This window comes from Crotalus tigris, unplaced genomic scaffold (assembly GCF_016545835.1).
Source record: "Crotalus tigris isolate CLP2741 ecotype Arizona unplaced genomic scaffold, ASM1654583v1 scf7180000017775.1145084777:2100578, whole genome shotgun sequence".
Classification (NCBI taxonomy): domain Eukaryota; kingdom Metazoa; phylum Chordata; class Lepidosauria; order Squamata; family Viperidae; genus Crotalus; species Crotalus tigris.
Genome location: NW_024096626.1, coordinates 1,222,066 through 1,242,897, shown reverse-complemented (window position 1 = coordinate 1,242,897; position 20,832 = coordinate 1,222,066). Strand labels below are relative to the sequence as shown.

The 20,832-nt window shown below is 34.1% G+C and overlaps 1 protein-coding gene across 5 annotated transcripts in view; it reads right to left on the bottom strand.

Moving 5' to 3' along the window:
* LOC120307405 (probable ubiquitin carboxyl-terminal hydrolase FAF-X) overlaps window positions 1-20,832 on the bottom strand; it is a 117,915-nt gene that overhangs the window by 16,856 nt on the left and 80,227 nt on the right. For all 5 annotated transcript variants that reach the window (XM_039342175.1, XM_039342174.1, XM_039342178.1 and 2 more), the window contains 13 exons: window positions 20,503-20,628; window positions 19,201-19,367; window positions 16,908-17,016; window positions 14,307-14,453; window positions 13,974-14,120; window positions 12,907-13,129; window positions 11,869-12,086; window positions 10,593-10,783; window positions 8,618-8,791; window positions 7,791-7,932; window positions 6,726-7,476; window positions 5,991-6,114; window positions 507-732 (listed from right to left, as the gene is read on the bottom strand). In XM_039342175.1, the coding sequence (XP_039198109.1) occupies window positions 507-732; window positions 5,991-6,114; window positions 6,726-7,476; window positions 7,791-7,932; window positions 8,618-8,791; window positions 10,593-10,783; window positions 11,869-12,086; window positions 12,907-13,129; window positions 13,974-14,120; window positions 14,307-14,453; window positions 16,908-17,016; window positions 19,201-19,367; window positions 20,503-20,628 (2,745 nt within the window). The remainder of the gene's footprint in view (window positions 1-506; window positions 733-5,990; window positions 6,115-6,725; window positions 7,477-7,790; window positions 7,933-8,617; window positions 8,792-10,592; window positions 10,784-11,868; window positions 12,087-12,906; window positions 13,130-13,973; window positions 14,121-14,306; window positions 14,454-16,907; window positions 17,017-19,200; window positions 19,368-20,502; window positions 20,629-20,832) is intronic.

The following is a 20,832-nucleotide window of genomic DNA, read 5'->3' as shown; positions in this document are numbered from 1 at the left end:
CCTTGACTTACAACCACAATTGAACCCAAAATTTCTGTTGCTAAGCAAGACATTTGTTAAGTGAATTTTGCCCCACTTTATTATCTTTCTTGTCACAGATGTTAAGTGAATCACTGCAGTTGTTAAGTTAGTAACACGATTGTTAAGTGAATTTGGCTTCCCCATTGACTTTGCTTCTCAGAAGTTCGCAAAAGGGGATCACGTGACCACAGGACACTTCAAACGTCAAATAGGAGTCAGTTGCCAAGCATCTGAATTTTGATCACGAATGCTACAACAGTTATAAGTGTGAAAAGCAGTCATAAGTCACTTTTTTCAGTGCCATTGTAACTTTAAATGGTCACTAAATGAACAATTGTAAGTCGAGGACTACCTATATAAGGCACTGCAAAGAGTGCAACATGAATTCATAAATAGTTAATTAACTAGGATGGTTTATATAAAAACAGGTTATTATACTATTGTATACAAACTAGTTTTTTTCATATTGCATTTTAGTTGCATACCTGACTAGAAGGTCCAGGTGAAGCAAAAGGAGAAGGACATGGTCCATCTTGTAATGAAAAGTGTGCAATAAATACTATCAATTTTGCAAATGCTCCTCTTACTTCAGCACTAGGACATTCCAAAAGATATTCAGAGAAGCGATTTGAAACATTGAAAAGTACATTGTGTGCAAACCAAAAACGAACATTCTTGCTGTGACGAAGAAGAATGCACAAAGCATCATACCTGAAAAAATATTTAAAAGATATCACATTTCCAGAATATTGAATTATACAAATGAAATATAGTTGCTAATAATAAAAGTAATCAATATTATTATGGAATACTAAATATAACGAGGATATAGCATTAATATTATAGACAGATTGAACCATTAGAGATTTTTTGCTTCTTTTCCTAAATCCTTCAAACTTCTTCTGCTCCTTTCCTGTTTCCTTGTGTTACATTCACTTTGCTAATTATGTTTAACAATAACCAGAAATCCTACTTAATGAATTTTTTAAAACATCTTCAAACTTGCATTAATTGTGGTTATTGTTCTGTTTAAGAAATCAAAACCAGAACCTCTGATGGCATGGTTAGAACCAAATTCAAAAGAGCCACATTGCAATTTTTTATACTTAAAAAAGCTGGTTATCACCAGTTACAGCTGTTCAAATGAGAGGCAGTTCATTTTGAAGCAGATAATATTCAAGTTGCTGATCATGTCAATCGATGATGGCAAATTCTTACTATCTTTGTTAATTGTTACAAAGCTTTGGCTACATCCTGCTGGAAACATATGGCAATTAAAATATTAGGTGTTTTTTTTTTACATTTATGAACCACTACAGCAAATGGCAAGAGACAGATAAGGGAAAGATTCTTTATACACTGTCATTCAGTTTTGGTCTCATCTGGCTTGTTAATAAAATGAGTCTCTGGGTTTAAGTCACGGGTGTCAAACTCGCGATGTCACGTGACGTGTCGCTACTTTTTTCCCATTGCCAGCAATGGGGTGGGTGCGGTTTTGACGTGACACATCTGGTCCACGGGCCGGCAGTTTGACACCCCTGGTTTAAGTGATAAAGGAAATTCTGTGTATGCTTCTCAATGTTGTTTAAATGGAAGTACAGCTTCTTTATTCTATATATTGCTTAATCTATCTTTTACTTTAAACGTAATAAATGTCTCCTAACATTCACTGACAGGTGGGCTAAGTCTATACTCTGCAGTCAACTTTATTATATAACAAGTTCAGCAGACTCAAACTATTTGTGGCTTATGTAGAAAACAAATTCGGAACAAAGCACAGATTTCATATTATGATAATGGATGAGAATTTATGAATAGACAGATATTGGATTATTTAAACATAAATGGGATTATTAATGAGAAACCTGTTGCTTTACAAATAAAATGGATTAACAAAAAGAATTTTCTTTGCTGGGTGTGTTTACACTGGTTGATACAGGCTGCATGAAAAATATGTAGGGGAGCTATTTCACAGCCAAATTTAAATTAATCCTGTATTATGCTATCAATCAAATACAAATAAAACAGGTACTAATAAAATTAGGGCTAAAAATAAAAAGAGTAATACAATTTTTCAGATGCAGGGAGAAGTACATATAGAGACATAGAACTAGATAATTTAGAAATATATAATTGAATGATGGTCAGATAGGAGAACTGACAAATAGAAATAATGTTCTTTTCCAATTTATTCAGGTTATGGCAGATAAAAGTAATATGGCATTCCCACTGTTAAAAGCACTCACAGAGAAGCAAGCTTTCATTCATGGCTAAGAGGAAAGGGGTGAAACTGACAGAGGAGAATGCTCCAAAGCTGCAATTCACGAAGCCCAGAAATGAAATGCAGTAGGAAAAGAAGAGATAGATTCTGACGCCTAACAACTTGTGAAACTCCTCTGCCATAGGAAAAGGAATAAATATTTGACAAAGTTGTGGGAATCAATGCAGAAATTAAGTGTTTTTATTGTAAACCACTCAAAGTCACTTAGGCAAGATGAGTGGTGTAGAAATGAGATAGATACAGTCACGTGAAAAAGAAAGTACACCCTCTTTGACTTATATGGTTTTAGGTATCATATCTAGTCCCTAACAGTGTTAAAAATAGGTAAATTCAATTTCAATGAACAACTCACGACATATTACACCATGTCATCATTTACTTTAGAAAAAGAAAGCCAAAATGGAGAAGTAATGTGTGAAAAACTAAGTACACCTTATGACTCAAAAGTTTGTAGAATCACCTTTAGCAGCAATAACTTGAAGTAATAGTTTCCTGAATTCCATTGTGGAGGAATTTTGGCCCAGACCTCTTTACAATATTGCTTCAGTTCACTGAGGATTGTGTGCATTTGTTGATACACAGCTCTCCTGAGGTTTCACCACAGCATTTCAATTAGGTTGAGGTCTGGACTTTGACTGGGCCATTGCAACACCTTGATTCTTTTCTTTTTCAGCCATTCTGTTGTAGATTTTCTGGTGTGCTTGGGATCATTGTCCTGCTGCATGACCCAATGTCAGCCAAGCTTTACTGTCAGACTGATGGCTTCACATTGTATACTTTGGTATACAGAAGAGTTTACGGTCAACTCAATGACTGCAAAGTCCTGTGGCTGCAAAACAAGCCCAAATTATCACCCTTCCACCACCATGCTTGATACGAGATGTCTGTGCTGATAAGCTGTATTTGGTTTTTTGCCAAACATGGCATTCAGCACGAGAGCCAAACATTTCCACATTGGTCTCATCTGTCCAAAGGACAGTGTTCCAGAAGTTTTGTGATTTGTTCAGATGCAACTTTGCAAATGTAAGCCATGCTGCCATGTTTGTTTTAGAGATAAGAGGCTTGCTCCTGGCCATCCTTCCAACAAACCATACTTGTTCAGTCTTTTTCTAATTGTATTCTCATGAACTTCAACATTTAATATGCTAACTGAGGTTGGGATATGCATTCCTAAGAAGATTGGCAACTGTCTTGAGTGTTTTCCACTTGTCAATAATCTTTCTCATGGTAGAATGATGGACTTCAAATTGTTCGGAAATGGTCTTATAACCTTCCCCAAATTGATGGATAGCAACAATTGCTTCTGTAAGATCATTGCTGTTGTTTTTCCTCTTTGGCACTGTTAACACACTTCAGTGCTGGAGACCACCAAACTCCTAAAATGTCGGCTTTTAGTCACATTTGCTGATGATCAACTGATCAAGGACATTAGATTAGCAGCACCTGGCTGCTACTTAGACTCCTTATTCCTATGTACTTAGTTTTTCACACATGGCTTTTCCATTTTGGTTTCTATTTATTTATTTATTTATTTATGAGACTTATATACCGCTTTAAGTGCAAGCACTCTCTAAGCGGTGTACACCAGTAAGCAATGTATATATGTATTTACATTGCCCCCAACAATCTGGGTCCTCATTTTACCTACCCCGGAAGGATGGAAGGCTGAGTCAACCTTGAGCCGGTGAGATTTGAACTGCTGACCTGCTGAACACAGTCAGCTAAAGTGGCCTGCAGTACTGCACTCTAACTTGTAAAACAAGTGATGACATTGTGTAATATGTCAGTTATTGTTCATATAAGGTTGTATTTACCTACTTTTAAGAAGCACTAAAACCCAAATGACTTTTATTATGTCCTAATAACATAAAACCATATAACTCAAAGAGATGTATTTCCTTTTTCACATGATGATGGATGGATGGATGGATGGATGGATGGGCAGGCAGGCAGACAGATAGATATGCCATGCCATGCGAAATGACTCTAGTCTGGGTATATATCTCTGCATATATGCATACAACGTTAAATTAATTGTATACATGCACAAGAACTGGGCTGATGATAGAGTTGATTACAAAATACTTGTTCCTCTATGGTGGTGAAGCAGTCAGGTGGGCCAGCAATGAATAAAGCATTGTGTCACTATCCTTCACCAAGACTGAGTACATTTCAGGTAGTAAAACTAATTGCCAAACCACATAGTTTACAAATTGCTAGAGGATTTTGTTATTACTGAACCCAAATGTTTAGAAATGCTTGAGAAAAATACACTGGATAATCTTTACGAAAACAAAAATATTAATTCAAGAGTAAAGTATACTGACACCAAATGGTGCTATGCAGAGATGTACAAAGGAAAGGACTGGTCAGTGTCCATAACTGTGCCACAGAACAAATGAGATATAATGTGCTGATAAAGCCATCATCCTGAGATCAGTGCCAGATGCTTCAAGGCAGCAGTCCCCAACCTTTCTGGCTCTGCGGACCAGCAGCGGCAGGGAGAGGGGGAAGAGGGGATGGTCTTGTGTGCCCTTGCACAAATGGAGCTTCATGTGCTCACGTGTTCGCCCCCGCCACTTGTGCTGCCGTTCCCAACGGGCCGCGGCCCAGTACCGGGCTGCAGATAGGGGTCCCTGCTTTTAAGGATATTGGAGACTGCTTCATCATTCTGTATTTATGAGCCTTTTACTCATTATGGCAAATGGTGAGAGATATATACAAAAGTTCTTTACAAACTGTGGAAGTGTCCGTTTCTTACCTGCCCTATTAATATAATGAATTTCTATGTGTAAAGTGACAAGGGAAATTCTCTCTTCTCAAGATGTAATTTATACAAAAGAAAAGCTTCATTTATTCTATTTCTCTATCTTTTACTTCAGATATAATGAAAATCTATTAGTGTTTGGTGATAGATGGATGCAATTATACTGTGCATCCAAGGAAACTATATTATGAATATTTTTATTTTTGAATGGCACTTGTTATTCAATTACTTGCTATTATTTTAGCTCTCTGCAAATGCTGAGAAACATGCCCTCTAACATGGGATCCTGAGTTAGTATATGCAACTGACTAGCCAGTAGTTCAAATAAAAGAAAAGAGCATTTATCTCACGACTAGACATGTGTAAATAGCACATGTTCTAGCCACTCAAGAAGAGGCATATCAAGCACATGCTTCCTGTATCTCTGGAACTTGTTGGTCTATGTTGCAGAACACACATCTGACAGATGCTATTATGTAATGAACAAAAATATTCATGCTCTTTATTGCAATTAGCCATAAAGGCTACTAGGTAATTCAAAGCCTATTAGTGTATCTCAGTCTGATCTGAGCGACAAGGCTAATGGGAAAACAAAGTTGAATACTAAGGTTCTGGAAAGAAGGACAGAAAAAATCCTAATACTTATTATGTATTATTAGAAAAAACATATATTAACCCTAACTTTAGAAGTTTTTTTTATTTTACTCTCCAGTTTTTCCCTTCTTTTCAATCATGTCTGATTCTGGACATGAGAAGTCCCTGCAGTTTTCCTGGCAAAGTTTTCCAGAAGTGATTTGTCAATGTCTTCTTCCTTGCACTGAAATGGTATTAACTGATAAGGAACTAAAATACTGTCATACGAGAACTACATTAAAACACTGAAGGTATGACCAATGAATACTCTTAAAAGTCAAAATTTACCAATCGCTGGCAGGACCACGAACTATTTTCTTTGTGTGAAATCCTGTGGTAAACAGAAATCTAGCAGCAAGCTGAACACTTATCATTGTAATTTCTTCTGCTTCAGGCAATAGATGGTCTTGTCCTAAAAAAAAAATAAATAGAATGTTGTAACTGAATTCTTAAGTATTGAAATCTAAAAAGTCAGCCTGATTCAAAATTCTTCTTAAATCAATCAACTTCAAGATTTTTTCCAGCAATACTGCCTGAAACCTATAATATACTTTGTGCATGCATTTGAGTCAGTTCTGACTCCTGGTGACTACCAAATTAGTCCCTGCAGTTTTCCTGGCAAGGTTTTTTTGGAAGTGGTTTGCCACTGGTTCATTCCTAAGGCTGAGAGCGATTGGCCCAAGGTCACCCCACTGGCTTTGTGCATAAAATGGAACAAGAACTGTTTTCTGGCTTCCAGTTTGATGCCTCAACCACTATATTAACCGGCTCTCTAAGAACAATTAAAGCATCTTATTTAGTTTTTTGTCTTCCAAGATGAACATGTAAGATAATGATCAAAAGAAAGATGTCAACAATGTATTGAACATAAATTTAGTAAACATTTTAAAATTAATCTCAAGGGAATGGTAAGATATACTGAAACTATTAAAAATGAAATCCAAGGATCTGAAAAATGCTAAATACTTTCTCTTTTTATGTAACTATGTAATTAATTTTCACTAGGAATATCCAAAAACTTACCCGGAGGGGGATTTAGGTAGACACTGTTACATGTCAGTAATTTTTTTACAAACTGAAAATATTCCAGGCTGTACTGCATTCGGTTATGCATGAACTGTACATTTTGTTTCCGTACACTCCGCTCAATTGCAGTTGGCATTTTAATTTGATGGGGTTTAGTGGTCATTGCAAGTTCTGAAATATATTTTATGAGTTCATTGTCTTTTTCTACTGTGTCCATGCGTTCATAAAAAAGAATGTAAGCATTCCACCACCTCTTCTGACGTCTGTAGGACATCCGTTTCATCATATGATCAAATACTTCTCCCATGTATTCTCCACCAAAACACTGATTTTTCATTTCTTCATCATCATCCATTTTGCATTCAGTTACATCGCCATCATCAAATTTATACCATCTGTTTTTCTCACCATCTCCTCCATTTCTCTGAATAATGTAAGAGTAATAATGTCCACCACTGGCTTGACCACTGTGCACCAATACACCCACTAGTCTGTATTTTGTACTTCCAGAATGTTCATTTTCTGACTGTTCATTCTGTATTAGTTGGTTTTCAGGATTTACATCATCTCCTTCTAACTTAGCCACTCCTGCCACAGTATAAGGTTCCATATCCAACTCACGTGGAAACTCAAAATAATCATTGAACTTGATTGCACATTCCCTTTCCCAGTCATAGTCAAATCGTTTTAGCTGGATGGCAAGAACTGGAGGCAGTTTTTTAATTAGCAAACGTTTCACTGTATCAACCTAGGAAATAAACACAGTTATTTCTGTGAATTATCAAAAACAACAAATTCTAAGTAAAATTACAGTCAAACTGATACGAACAACTCTCTGCTCATATAAACACATTTTAAATAACATGATTATGGAAGTGATGGCCCTGGGGATCTTGGCACCATCATTCTAAGAAATATTCTTAAATTTTGACTAAAGTATGATGAATAGCTCTCAATTCTCTTACAAAATAAATATCTAAATTGTTCTCTTACTGACTAATGTCAGATGCTGCTGAATTAAAACAGATTTAGAGCATTATTCTCAAGACATGCCAAAATTACCTTCTTGTTGCATTTTTCACAGTGATATGCATTTGCACCTTCCAGTAAGTCTCCTTTGACATATTGTTCCAAAGAGTCAAGTAGATTTTGGTGATTTCTAATATCTACATTCAGTGTTGTAAAAGATTCTTCACATTCGTACCTGTAAAGATAGCAAAATAATTTAATTTTGCTAAATGAATTATTGAATAAGTATCTTTTATTATTAAGCAACATAATTTTATGAATACAATAAAACATATACTGAAAACTTAAAATATATACCTAGGTAGAATAATTTAGACTGACAGCTGCAATTATAAATCAAAAGCTGCCCACTGGATAAATGGCAACATTGCATAGTTATTTTCTTTATATAGAAATATTAATAAAAGTTGAAAAAAGGTAACATTTACTAACAAATGAATATGGAAGAACAAATAAACCCAAGCTGACACTAAATAGGACAACAATAAGCTTCCATTTTGATTTTTAATTAGAAACAGGAAGCCCAAAGAAAAACTATTACTGTACATATGGCTTTTCAATATGGTTTTATCATTGGCAGACAAGGATAGCCATAAAGGCTTCCTGTCTATATTGCTACATAAGATGCATGAAAAAGTATCAACAAAATCTGGACTAACTCTCAACTGTTTAGCAATATAGAACTCACATGAAAAAGTAAATTCAAGGAATTAAAATATTCCATTATTTTTATTAAAGTTACAGTATGAAATATTTATACATCACCAGTTTTCAAATCATCATTTAGAATGCTAATTACAAGAAGTGTACATATTTTATACAATAATATACAATGTCCCATTAGATAACTAAACACATACCTATGAGGGCAACCTTGACAGATTTTCTGATCGGCAAAGGATCCTCCCAAAACTTTACTTAACATTGCTGGATGACCTAAGGCTTTTAAAGCTTCATCTAGGCTATCCACCAAAGAGTTAAAAAATTCTAAAGCATCATGTTGTTCTCGCAGATTTACAGGTTCACCCCAGAGTCTAGAATAAGATTTTTTTTTAATAAAATCAGATTTTGGGCAAATAACATTACATAGAAATAAATATAATCGTTTATCTCAACTTTAAAAGTTAAAAGATGCATGTTACATGTATACAACAATCTTCAAATTATATACTTATTTATTTTCAAAGAGGACTAAATTACTGTCACCACTCAAATCAACCTTTTCATTTATGGGATAATGTGGTCCTTAAAATAATTAATGAGATAGGATGGTGCTCCTTGACTTCACCCTTTTTTTTCCCCCAAGAAAAATGCCATTGTGTCCACGCTAGATATTTCTAGACACATTTCAAGAATAGGAGATGGCTATTGTGAGAACTCCATTCCTATTTCCATAGCTACCTATTTTTAAATATTTCAAAAGAGGAAAATTATGATCAGCTAAAAAATGGTGGTGTCATTCACTACAATGCCTGGCATGAATTTGCTCATTGCTTATTTGATACCCTTAGAAGGGTGTATCTAGTGAGGTAATTACGTTCAAGTAGGAAAAGTGACCTCTCATCTGGATTACTTCAATGTAATAAATGATGCTGGTGACTCTGCACATGTGACATCGCTATTCTGTGAGCTGCAGTGGTTGTCAGTGTGCTTCTAGGTAAAATTCAAGGTGCTGGTTGTCATCTTTAAAGTCTTCATGGCTTAAGGCCAGGTTCCTTCAGGGGCCACCTCTCACCAGTTGTTTCTACTCATTTGATCCAGTCAGGCAGGATGGGCATGTCTCAAATTGCCCAAAAAACTGCAGTTGGCAGGGCCTAAAAGACATGCCTTTTCTGCTATTAGTGCACACCTTGCGGAATGTTCTCCCTCTGTGGACTAGGACGATCCCAACCCTGCTGGCCTTTTGTAAGGCCCTAAAGATTTGGTTATATCCCCAGGAAGGGATCTGTTTCTTGGTTATGCTAGTGATTTGGTTTGTTATTTCTTGTATTTTAAATGTTTATAGTGTTTGTTATTGTTTCTATTCTATTTTAATTCTGTTTGCCACCAAGAGTCATTCATTGCGATGGGCAGCCATATAAATTGGATAAATAAATAAATAAAAATATAGCTCAGGTATCTTTTATCCTTGAACATAAGATTGAATCTTTTCAAGGAAATTATAACTGAGAATAATACCTGTGATATTTCAAATAGTAGTTTTAGGTAAATCAATTATTATTGGTTTGATCTACATTGCTCTCATTTTTATTTTTATTTGCAACATATTTTCTTTATTATATATTTGACAAGACTGATTAACTATAAAAGCCTGGATTAAATGGAAACAATGCACTCCTTGCATTCTAAATTCAATCTGAAAAATTGCTAACACCAAGGTAACTGCCAGAATTAACAGTAAAAACTCCATATCTATTAGCCCGTATAGATTCCCCATTTGGATATTTTGTTTCCCCATGAACAGGTAAAAAAAACAGGAATTCAGCCAGTTACAAAGTTCAAGGGGCAAAAATATTGTTAACATTCATGTTTTGTGCTTTCCATTAAACTTATATGCAAAAACTTCATTTCACACTCAAGGATCTTCGTTCTATGATGGAGCCCACATGAATTTAAAGCTTTAGTTTGCATTTTGTTGTATCAACAACCTACAGCAAGATTTTCTCTAAAGTACCCAGTAATTTTTTTCTTTGAGCAATTTTAGCTTGCTTTCTACATAGAAGGTTCACATAAAACTATTATCAATTCAGAAATATAATTAAATTCTCTTAATGAGTGAATGCTGCTTTAACATATCACAGAAGACATTTCAACAAAAGTTAATTTCCCATTTACCTGAACTGTTTCCAAAATCCTCTTGGCACATAGTACTGTAATCTAGAAGCTGCTAAGTGACCAAATATGACCTGGAGATGTCTTAATACACCTATGTTGTACTCTTTTCTGTCTTCTGTTTTACTTGAAGTTGGTTTATCTTCATATGGATGGGGATAGCCAAATACTTCATCTCGTGGGTCAACGTTGCTCTTAAAAAAAGAATCATACATGAAGACAATTGCAAAGTAGAGTTTTGTAACTGGACGTATAATGAACTACCATTTTGTCACAGGATGATGGAGCTGATGCTTTCCCCACAACGATAATCCTGTGAAGTGAGTTGGGCTGAGAGAGAGTGAATGCCCCAAAGTCATCCAGCTCGGTTTTCATGTCTAAGGAAAGCCGAGAACTCAAGAGTTTCCTAGTTTCTAAATCAGTTGGACCATAATCCAACTAAGTTAGCACTTTACTGAAATTGCCCTGTGTAACAGCTCTACTACTGCTATTTGCAAATAGGCAATACATGTTTTTTTGTAGACATAACCATCTCAGGCAGAATGACAAATCAAAATACAGTGAGAAGTACTTTAGACTCATTCACTAAAGTATTACTTGTTAAAATATTGATCCCTGAAATCAAGATCAAACAGTTGACTGGCTGGAAAGGTAAGGAGAGTTTGCCACAAACTGTAATTAAACTTCTCTTCTCCTTTCAAGCAAAAACATGGGAGGGGGATGGCGAAGGTTCATAGCTCATCACTGTACATTCTCTTAATTATGTCTTGTTATATTTTTCCATGACCAAAATCATGCTCCTCCGTCATCTCCAATATCTTTCCCGTTTTATCTTTTTTATAATCAGATTTACATCCATAAGTGTGTTGTGTCCATACTGTACTGAATGCCACTTCAATATCTTACATCGTATTTTGAAACATTAATGTAGCTTGCAATTCAGGAAATTTATATATATCATTCAAGATGTCAAATTTTAAAAGTCACTGTTTGGTAAAGAAAGAATATTGAAAGTATTTTAAAGACCAGATAAATGATTTGAGCATAATGAATTAAGAAGAGTTTTAAAAGACAGGCCACATTTAATGCATTTGAGAAAGCAAGAAAACATCACACTTGTGTAACACAGAAGGATATCTGCTTTTAAAATTGCTAATATTACTAAGAACTAGCATAAAAGCACAGAATGTGGCTTCTATGCTTTTTAAAATTGTTGGTAGTTAAAAACTTAAGCACAATTGGATGCAATATCATATATTAAGCAAAACGCAGTTATTACCTCATCTTGTTTCTCATCTCCAGACATGTCATCATCTACATCACTGCCTGTTCCATCAATTGCAAGAATTCCATTCCTGATGGCAGGAATCATATATAGTTGCTGAATGACAGAATTCATGTAACAAGTGGCTCCAGCATTTTTAAGCCCTACAAATCCCTTTGGTGGTCGTGGTCCAACAGGTGGCAGATATTCCCATTCTGTTAGTGCTTCGCACGCTAGGACAAATTAAATATATTAGACCATTAACAGCTTATAACTTGAAATATACTAGTAGGCTAATTGCTACTTCTTAAAACTGTATTCATAAAACAAGTTTATTTCAAATACAATTCCCTTAATAAATGTATTTTACATGAAAATGTGTAAGTTACGAATGACATCCCTCAGCATCTAATTTCCTAAGTACAAACAGACAAAATAAAATCCACAGTCAAAGGAAGCACAAAACTATATAGTAAGGCCCCTTTAAATAATTTATATCCAACTTATTTTAAGATGACTTGCAAAATTGCTAGATTTGTAAAACAATGTGTTAGTTTGCCAAAACTGAACAAGGACTTGGGACAGGATCCAAAAATTAATGTTTCTAGGTTCCTCAAGCACAGGGGGACTAACAATACTTGGATGTTTGCTTTTCCAACTGCAATTATTCAAAATTCACTACAACCAGTCACTGAGAGTCTTTGGAGAAGCTCTAAGAACAATCTGGAACTGAAGCCTCTAAGAATGTAGTATCTGCCCAGTCCTAACCAGATTTAATTTTTATCTACTCCTTTTAGAAATATGATTATACCACCTAGCAGTCATCTCAAAGAAAAAGGTTAGTTCTGGATTTAAGCAAGAAACAGAATATATTCTTTCTCATTCAAGACCAACAATCTTCTAAATTTTTAAAATGCTCAAAGGCTGCAATTTAGAGAAAGGGGCCTAATAGTCTACCAACCCAGCATTTTTCCCAAATAAATTATGAACATATATGAAAGTATATGAATATAAAATTCATAGAAAAATGTTAAAATGTGAAATAGTACATACTAGTTATCGCAGTGCCTATATAATACATTTCAGTCAAAGTATCTACTATTTGTTTGAGGTTACGGACACAGCCCACTGCTAAGGCTACCAACAGCTCAAATCCAGCATTAATGGTAGCTGGGGAACTACAGACAGGTATTGCCTGCTCAGCGGGTAATTCTCCATTTCTCATGTATTGCAAGTAAACATTTGACGCGGGAAAGATGAAATCATCTATTAATTCCTGAAAAATAGTAAATAAAACATCTGTTATTAATTTAGGAACTATCCAGATCAGATGAAACATTACTTAAGTGTCACACTGTCTTAGATTTTTAAAAGAGAGGATTATTTACCTGCAAGAGAGCAAGAAAACCTAAATTCCATAACTCTATTATGCAACGATAATGAATCATTCAGAAGACTATAGATCAGGCCGGATGTGTCACATGGAAACCACGCCCACCCCATTGCTGGCAATGACAAAACAGTGCTGATACATCGCACGACGTCACACGACGTCGCGAGTTTGACATATCTGCTGTAGATTATTTTTAAAAAATATATAAAAAATGCCAGGGGGGTGTTAATAAACAGTTTATCAAATCTATTTAGCCACAGCTGAGAGGCCAGATAATAATAGCAGTTACTTGAATAAAGGATTTCCAGGCAGGGAGATTTACCCTAATTTTCACAGAGCAATTACTTGCCTTTAATTTGATACAGATTTCTTGAGCCATTCATATTTCAGTTAGGATTCTAGTATGCTCAAGATGAAATGAGGGTTTTTTTTTTAAATGTATGGTGCATCATGTTAAATTTATCTCTGTTACCTAAATGACTCTTTTTTCAATGACTTACTTTATTTAGAACTTTATAAAAATTGTGAAAGGATAAAACTTTTTCCCTTCCTTCTCTAAAGAGAAAATTTGCTATGATTTAAATATAGATCTACATATTTTGAAGATTCCAAAATTCAATCAATTTAAGTTATCGTTTTTGTAAATATGCTGGCATTTATTATAAATTGTATATTTTTCACTTTGCTATTTTATAATTTTAGAACATTTTGTACAGCAGTAACTTACTTTGATGAGATTAGCACCACCTTTTTCACAACCAATGTGATATTTTTTTTCAGCAGTTTGGAATGCCAATAATTCTTTGGTAACTCCAAGATGACCTTCTAGAATAGTTTCTTCTACACCTGTTTCTCCTGTCCTTTTCACTTCATCCTAAGGAAGGAGAATACTCAGATACATGAATTTTCAAACAAAATTTTTAAGGAAACACATATCAAGTAATGTATTATAATTATTATCCCATTTTTTATTTTACACGTTTGGATCCAGGGCAATTAACACTCAAATTTAAAACAAATAACAAATGGTGACAAAACAACAACAAAAAAACCCCCTTACCCTGATCCTTTTAAGCCAGTCAATTTCATTATTAAGCAGAACTTCAGCATTGGGCACATTAATATTACTATTGTAAGCATAATTTAGAAGATGTCTTAATAGAGTAAAGTAATCTCCTGAATGTTTAGCACGTTCTCTTGCAGTACTCTGAAAGAAAATATCAACATAGTTGAAAATAAACTTTCATTAATAGTCACAACACAGAATATTTCTTAAAGTCTATGTTCAGTTCAGACATCCTCATAAACAAGATTCCATTAAATCAGCATGAACACGTATGGTTACTTCTGAAGCACTTAATAGAAATCTTCTTTCTTTCCTAATGACATGATTATGACAAATCACACTTGATTTATGTCTAGCTTATAAAGTTAACAAGCCAGAGTTCCTGGTTCATTTGTAAGCTGTTGCCATCAAGAGAAACTAAGCAGCAATGATAAAGTAGCATGTATTAGCATAATTCTTGTATGTGTTTCCACATCAAATCTAAAATCCACATGCATCAATTAAATTTAGAAAACTTTCACATAAAATAAATTAAGATTTAGAGATGAACAACTTAATAAGCATTTGCATTCTAAAGTATTGTGAAACAGTTTGCACTTTTAGAAATATTATATTTTCAAAATTTTCCTCTACTGCCACATTCTTTTCATCATATTCTAGATAGTTTTCAAATGTATCCTAACTCTTTGGAAATATTCCTTAGCATATAATTCAGGAATATCTTGATGCATGAAAAAATAGTTGTATAATTTCTAAATGTGACCTAAGGTTCTAACTCAAAGCATATTTCACGCACTTACAAATATCTTGATTTATTGCTTTAAATACTGGAACAAATTCCTTATGACTGTGCAATCAACTAGAGCTCAGTAAAACCATTATTTGAAAAACAGATCACAAGCTTCTTTACCAGTACTTATTAGTAAAATAACCACTGATAAAAAATAGCATTGTTAATAAATCATACTTCTAGGCTATTGTTTCTCTCTATTTTGCTTAGGTTAATTTTGCAATATTAAGTCACATTATCACATTTTATGAAGACCATTGACAAATTGCAGAGTTTCCAGAAAAGAGCAATCAAGATCAAAAAAGGCCGGGGGGGGGGACATACAAGAAATTCTTGCTTAGTGACTGCCTCATTTAGCTATTATACAACAGTGATGAAAAAGTAACTTTATGATCAAGTCCTTGCATTTACAACTTTTGTGTATCTGTAAAGCAGAGGAAAGCTGAAGATCATAATCTGACTAAGTTTCACTTAGCAATCACTTCTCTTAATAACCAAGTTGCTGATCCCAATTTGGTCACTAAATGAGAACGATCTGTAGGAGTTTGAGGCCTTCCAATACATTTAATATATAGAAAAGTGGGCTCACATGAAAATTCTTTAATTACATGATGTCAACCATCATGTAGAAGGTAGGGCAGAATTGTTCAGAATTGTTTTACAGAACAGGACAAGAAAAAAAATGGATTTTAATTAAATGAAGATTTCAGCTGGACACGAGGAAAATGTCTTATGGTAAGAGCCATTCAGTGATGGAGCAAACTATCTGAGGAGGTCATCATCTGGTAGGCATGCTGGAGCAGATTCCTGCACTAGACAGGATGCGGTAGTGTAACTCCAAGGTCTCCCCAACCCTTACATCTTATGATTCCTTGAGTCCCAGCCATCATTCACAATATACCAACATTTGGAGTACAAGAAATGCTCTGCTCTACTGTGTGCTCTAGACCAGTGTTTCTCAACCTTGAAAATTTTAAGGCATGTGGACTTCAACTCCCAGAATTCTGGGAGTTGAAGTCCACATGCCTTAAAATTGTCAAGGTTGAGAAACACTGCTCTAGACAAAGCTTGTTCAGTGTTAGGAAAGCAGAATTAAATTTAAAAATACAACAGAGCAAAAGATGATGGCAGTTTATAATTACTTGGAAAACTTAATTTCAAAATAGCTAGTACTGTGATTTATGTGAATCAGTTCTCAAAATCACAACCTCAGCTTTTAATACATATGTACGTAATAAAGCAGTCAAAATGCTCACTAGTAATAATACAGTAATTTTAGGACTTTTCAGCAGTTTTATAATTTTCAGCAGTTACATTTTATGTTCTACTTATGTTCTACTAATATTACATCTTTAAGCAATATACTAATTAAAAAATTATAAGCATATCTCAACAAACATTTGTTAACATCAACATATTGAAGCTAGTGAAACGGACAAATTTCTAACATACTGAAAACTTGAATCATACTCAAACATAAGTTTAATATTAAAGAGAAAACAAGTGAAGGGCTGCTTTAGGTAAAACTGTACCATATCATAGCAAATTACCTATGTATGTCTAATATATAGTCATAATACAATTTGCATGGAAGAACTGTCCATTTACGGGTTTATCATTCTGTGTACATCTTCCAGAATACCAGTAAATCTGCCTTTTTTGAATAAAGACTTTTAATATATTGATTTGTTAATGTACAGTATATTGAGAAAATATATGGACGTATGGTAACTAAAGTTAAATATGGATCATTGCCTATAAATATTGGGATATATACCCAAATGGTAAAGTTTAAAATGTCTTACCCCTAATACAGTGAATAACAAAGTTATAAAAAAAAGAAGAGGTCGTTGTCCCATACAACATCGAGTAGCCATTAAGAAGAACTGCTCCTGTGCCATTTGCCGAACAGTTCTAAAAATTTAAACCAGAAAAGAGAGATTAATACAGGTATTTTAAATAAAACTAATCTTAAAATTATATAAAAGACAATCCACTGTTACTCCCTCTTTTTTGTCCTTGGTGCAATTCATTATACCCATTATATACTCAGCAAATCCGATCCAGATCATCAGAGAAACCTCTGGAGCAGACTTTGAGAGAGCATGGGAGGCTGCAATCATCCTCTCCCTTCTGGCAAAAGAAAACTGCTTCTACTGATGGAAACATTCAACGCAAGTCTATCACAAATGTTTATATCTATTTATACTCAAGAGCCCCGTTTCTTCTTTTTCACCAGCAGCAGCAACAGCAGCAGCACTACTGCCACCCCCTGCCTATCTCAGGATAAAAATGCCAAATGCAATCTAAATATTTGGCTGGCTGTGCAACCAATATAAAAATTGATTAAATGTGTATTTTATTTGTCTCATGTTTGTCACACATATGTGAAAAGGCTTTCTCATAAATTTTGGAAATGAAAATAATCTTCACTGTTATATTTATATAAAGACAGAATAAAATATAATAGTACGTTAATGTAAAATATTCAAATGTTTTACATTAGCATTTTAAAAAAAAAACTTGGACATCAATTTAATTCTTCATCCTAGTAATCCCAAACCTGAACTCTTAGAAAATACTCCCAACTTTTAACTATAATAGCTTATAATATATCCAAGCACTTAACATCAAACAGTAACTGCTAGCAACACTCATAAATCACTTAATTATCAAAATCCATTTCACAACTCTTTATTAAAAAACCTAGTGCAGTTGTGTTGATTTTCTTTTGATGATGTTCAATATTTTGCCTATCCAGATTAGTTATTTAGAGCAGAAGGAGAAGTCACTGCAGCTATTTTGATTTTCTTTTGATGGAGATAAGACAATTATTCCTAGAGGACAACACTATTATAGCATTTCATAATGTTCAGATTTGTTCTCTGTGCTATCTTAATTAACTGCACAGTGACAATCTGGAATTAAGTGCAATCAGCATAAAAATAACACCCTGTTTTTTTTCCTTTTTAAAGTAAAATCCAAATGAATCTGTACAAAGGGCTACATTACTGTTCACAAATGAAATTGCACAAAGAGTAATAATCTTAGTTCAGGAAAGAAGGAAAAGCTATAATTGTCCTAACATTTGAGACTTATTTCTACAGACTTTTGAGATTATGCAAATTCAGCTCCCTACGATTTTATCAATCTACTTTTAATATAAGATTTATGACCAGTCCCTTAACGACTTTCAAAGTTCCAATGGACCTACCTACTTGGGTGAAATTTTGACCCAAATTCCAAAGTCCTATGGTCAGGCCCCCCTGCCAACTGCACTTTGGCAGCCATTTGCAGCATATCACAGTCACATGTCCAATTGTTACAATGATTTTGTTGAAAATCTACTTTATTTCCAGTTTTCAGCAAAACCATGCCCATAGCAAACTAGTAGTTCCTTTAATGATCATGGATTCATTTATCAATTACCGTGATTTCTTTAATGTCTACCTCAAAGAAGGATGTAAAAATCAGATTGGTCAAGTGACCAACCTGCTTTATGACTATCACAAGTTATGACCGTAAGGGGTAGATTCCATTATGGTCATAACTCGAGAATTGTCTGAATTTGCAGACTACTCTAAGAAGTTTATCTGACAATTTTTATGACTACATAGTAATAAATACTTGTGATCAGGATAGGGAAATCAAGCTTCAGGTCATAGCATCCAATAACTATCAGAGATAAGGAGAGGAAGATTGTCCACCTAAGCAGCATATAAATAAAATTATATCATAACACTTTAGAATTAGAACCCAGTAATAAAACAAAAATAAAATAAAATAAAATGCAAATTACAGTCCAATAGTTACTTACTATACTATATACTATACTATACTATACTATACCATACTATACTTACTATACGTTACTTACTATACTGATCATCTATGATCATCTGCAATTGCTTCTAGAGGCATGGGAGTCCAATGAGCTTACTTTCATCAGCATTATGCCACAGCACTCTTTTGCATGTGTATGTGATGTCACAAGGAACTGAATTGGCACTATGTGATTTTTGTCATTCTGCCTGCCCTCAAGAATACTACTGACTGGGGAGCAGTTGATAAAACAAATAAAATATCAACATCACTTACTTGCTGTGACAATGCAATAACAAATCAATGATAAATGTCTGCCATGCTTTTTCTTTACTTAGTGCATCCAGGGCTGTTGGAATCAAAGCAAAGCAAAGTGTCATCGCTTCAAGTGCTTCACAGCAAACTTGTTCATCTTCTGAATCTGGTTCGTTGCCTGCATTTGTCTATAAAATAAAACAGAAATAAGCAGCATATATGATAAAGTGGGATCAATTACTTTCTTAATTGTTCCTTCAAGCCCAAGGATACTACTTAATACACATACTACTTAACATCACAAAACATTAATGTTATACCAAAATCAAATCTGAAAATGGAATTAAAGATTTGAAGAGATGATAAAGTGTGCATTGAGAAAATAATCTAACTATGCTGAATTGAAATAGATTTCATAGGAATTCAAATTACACACAAGGGATTGGTGCTGATGAAAATTGCACAGAGAAGGGAAGTAAATACAACACTTGGTCATGATTGCCTGCTTGTGATTATCTAATCTAATTTTAGCACTTTGTCAAGAGTCAAACATTTTAAGAGAAGAGGTTTTAATTATCTGGAGTTTGTGTTTATTAGATAAATCTGTTTCTCAAAGGAATACTTTTCCCCCCACAATCTTTCACATTCAGAGGAGGAGAAATTAACAGCACTCTATCCTTAAGCTTTACTACAAAAATTCAAGCCACAGAATTTAGCCCAGATCCACCACAAGCAGCAGCCATACTTCTTTTCTGAAGTTATAAAATTATAATTTGTATAACTTAAAAATAATAAAAATCTAAGGCATCTCTTTGGGCAGATTATATTTATTTTCAGATGTAGCATAGGGCACAGATTATACAACAACAAGTAAATATCTGTTTTAATTAAAATTATTCTATGTAAAATATTTTACAAAAGTATTTCTTGCAAATATTTTACAGCCCAAAAGAAATCCCACTGGAATACATGAAATGTCATGTGAAATATGCATATAAATACAGATTTTATGTGCATCTACAGATTTAATTAAACCCAAAGAAATAATGAATTAAGCAATTTTGTGGCAAAAGCAATAGTCTTAATTTTATATACAGTTATCAAATTGCAAAATTAAATATTTTCTGAATAATCTTAAATAAAACATTTTTTCTACTAAGACATTATAGTTCTAACAGTATGCCAATAAAATTAGAAGAGCTACAAAAAAATCGAAACAACCATAACAATGTCTATTATTTGTAAATAGACCACATGAAGTTTCTTAGTTTGGTTCTTCCTATTAAAACCAGTTAGAACTGAATGCTGGTTCAGCTTTCTTACCTTTTCATAAATTTTACTAATATCTTCATTTGAGCTGAATACCAGTTGTACTGATCCACATCCCGAAGCCCATACTATTTTTTGCACTGCTCTAATAACGCAAATATCAGGAATAAACTTTGAAGCCTAAAAACAGAAAGACAAATATAATAAGTAAAACTACCATTTCACACATTCTGTGTTTAAAAGTGAATCCATGCCAAAGCAATCCATAGTCTTGCATCAGACCCATAGAAACAAAATTTAGTCACCTAACTCAGTCATCTACTGCAGCCACTTCGAGTCTTCAAAGAGAGCTTTCTCATCATTTATACTTTTGTTACAATTACA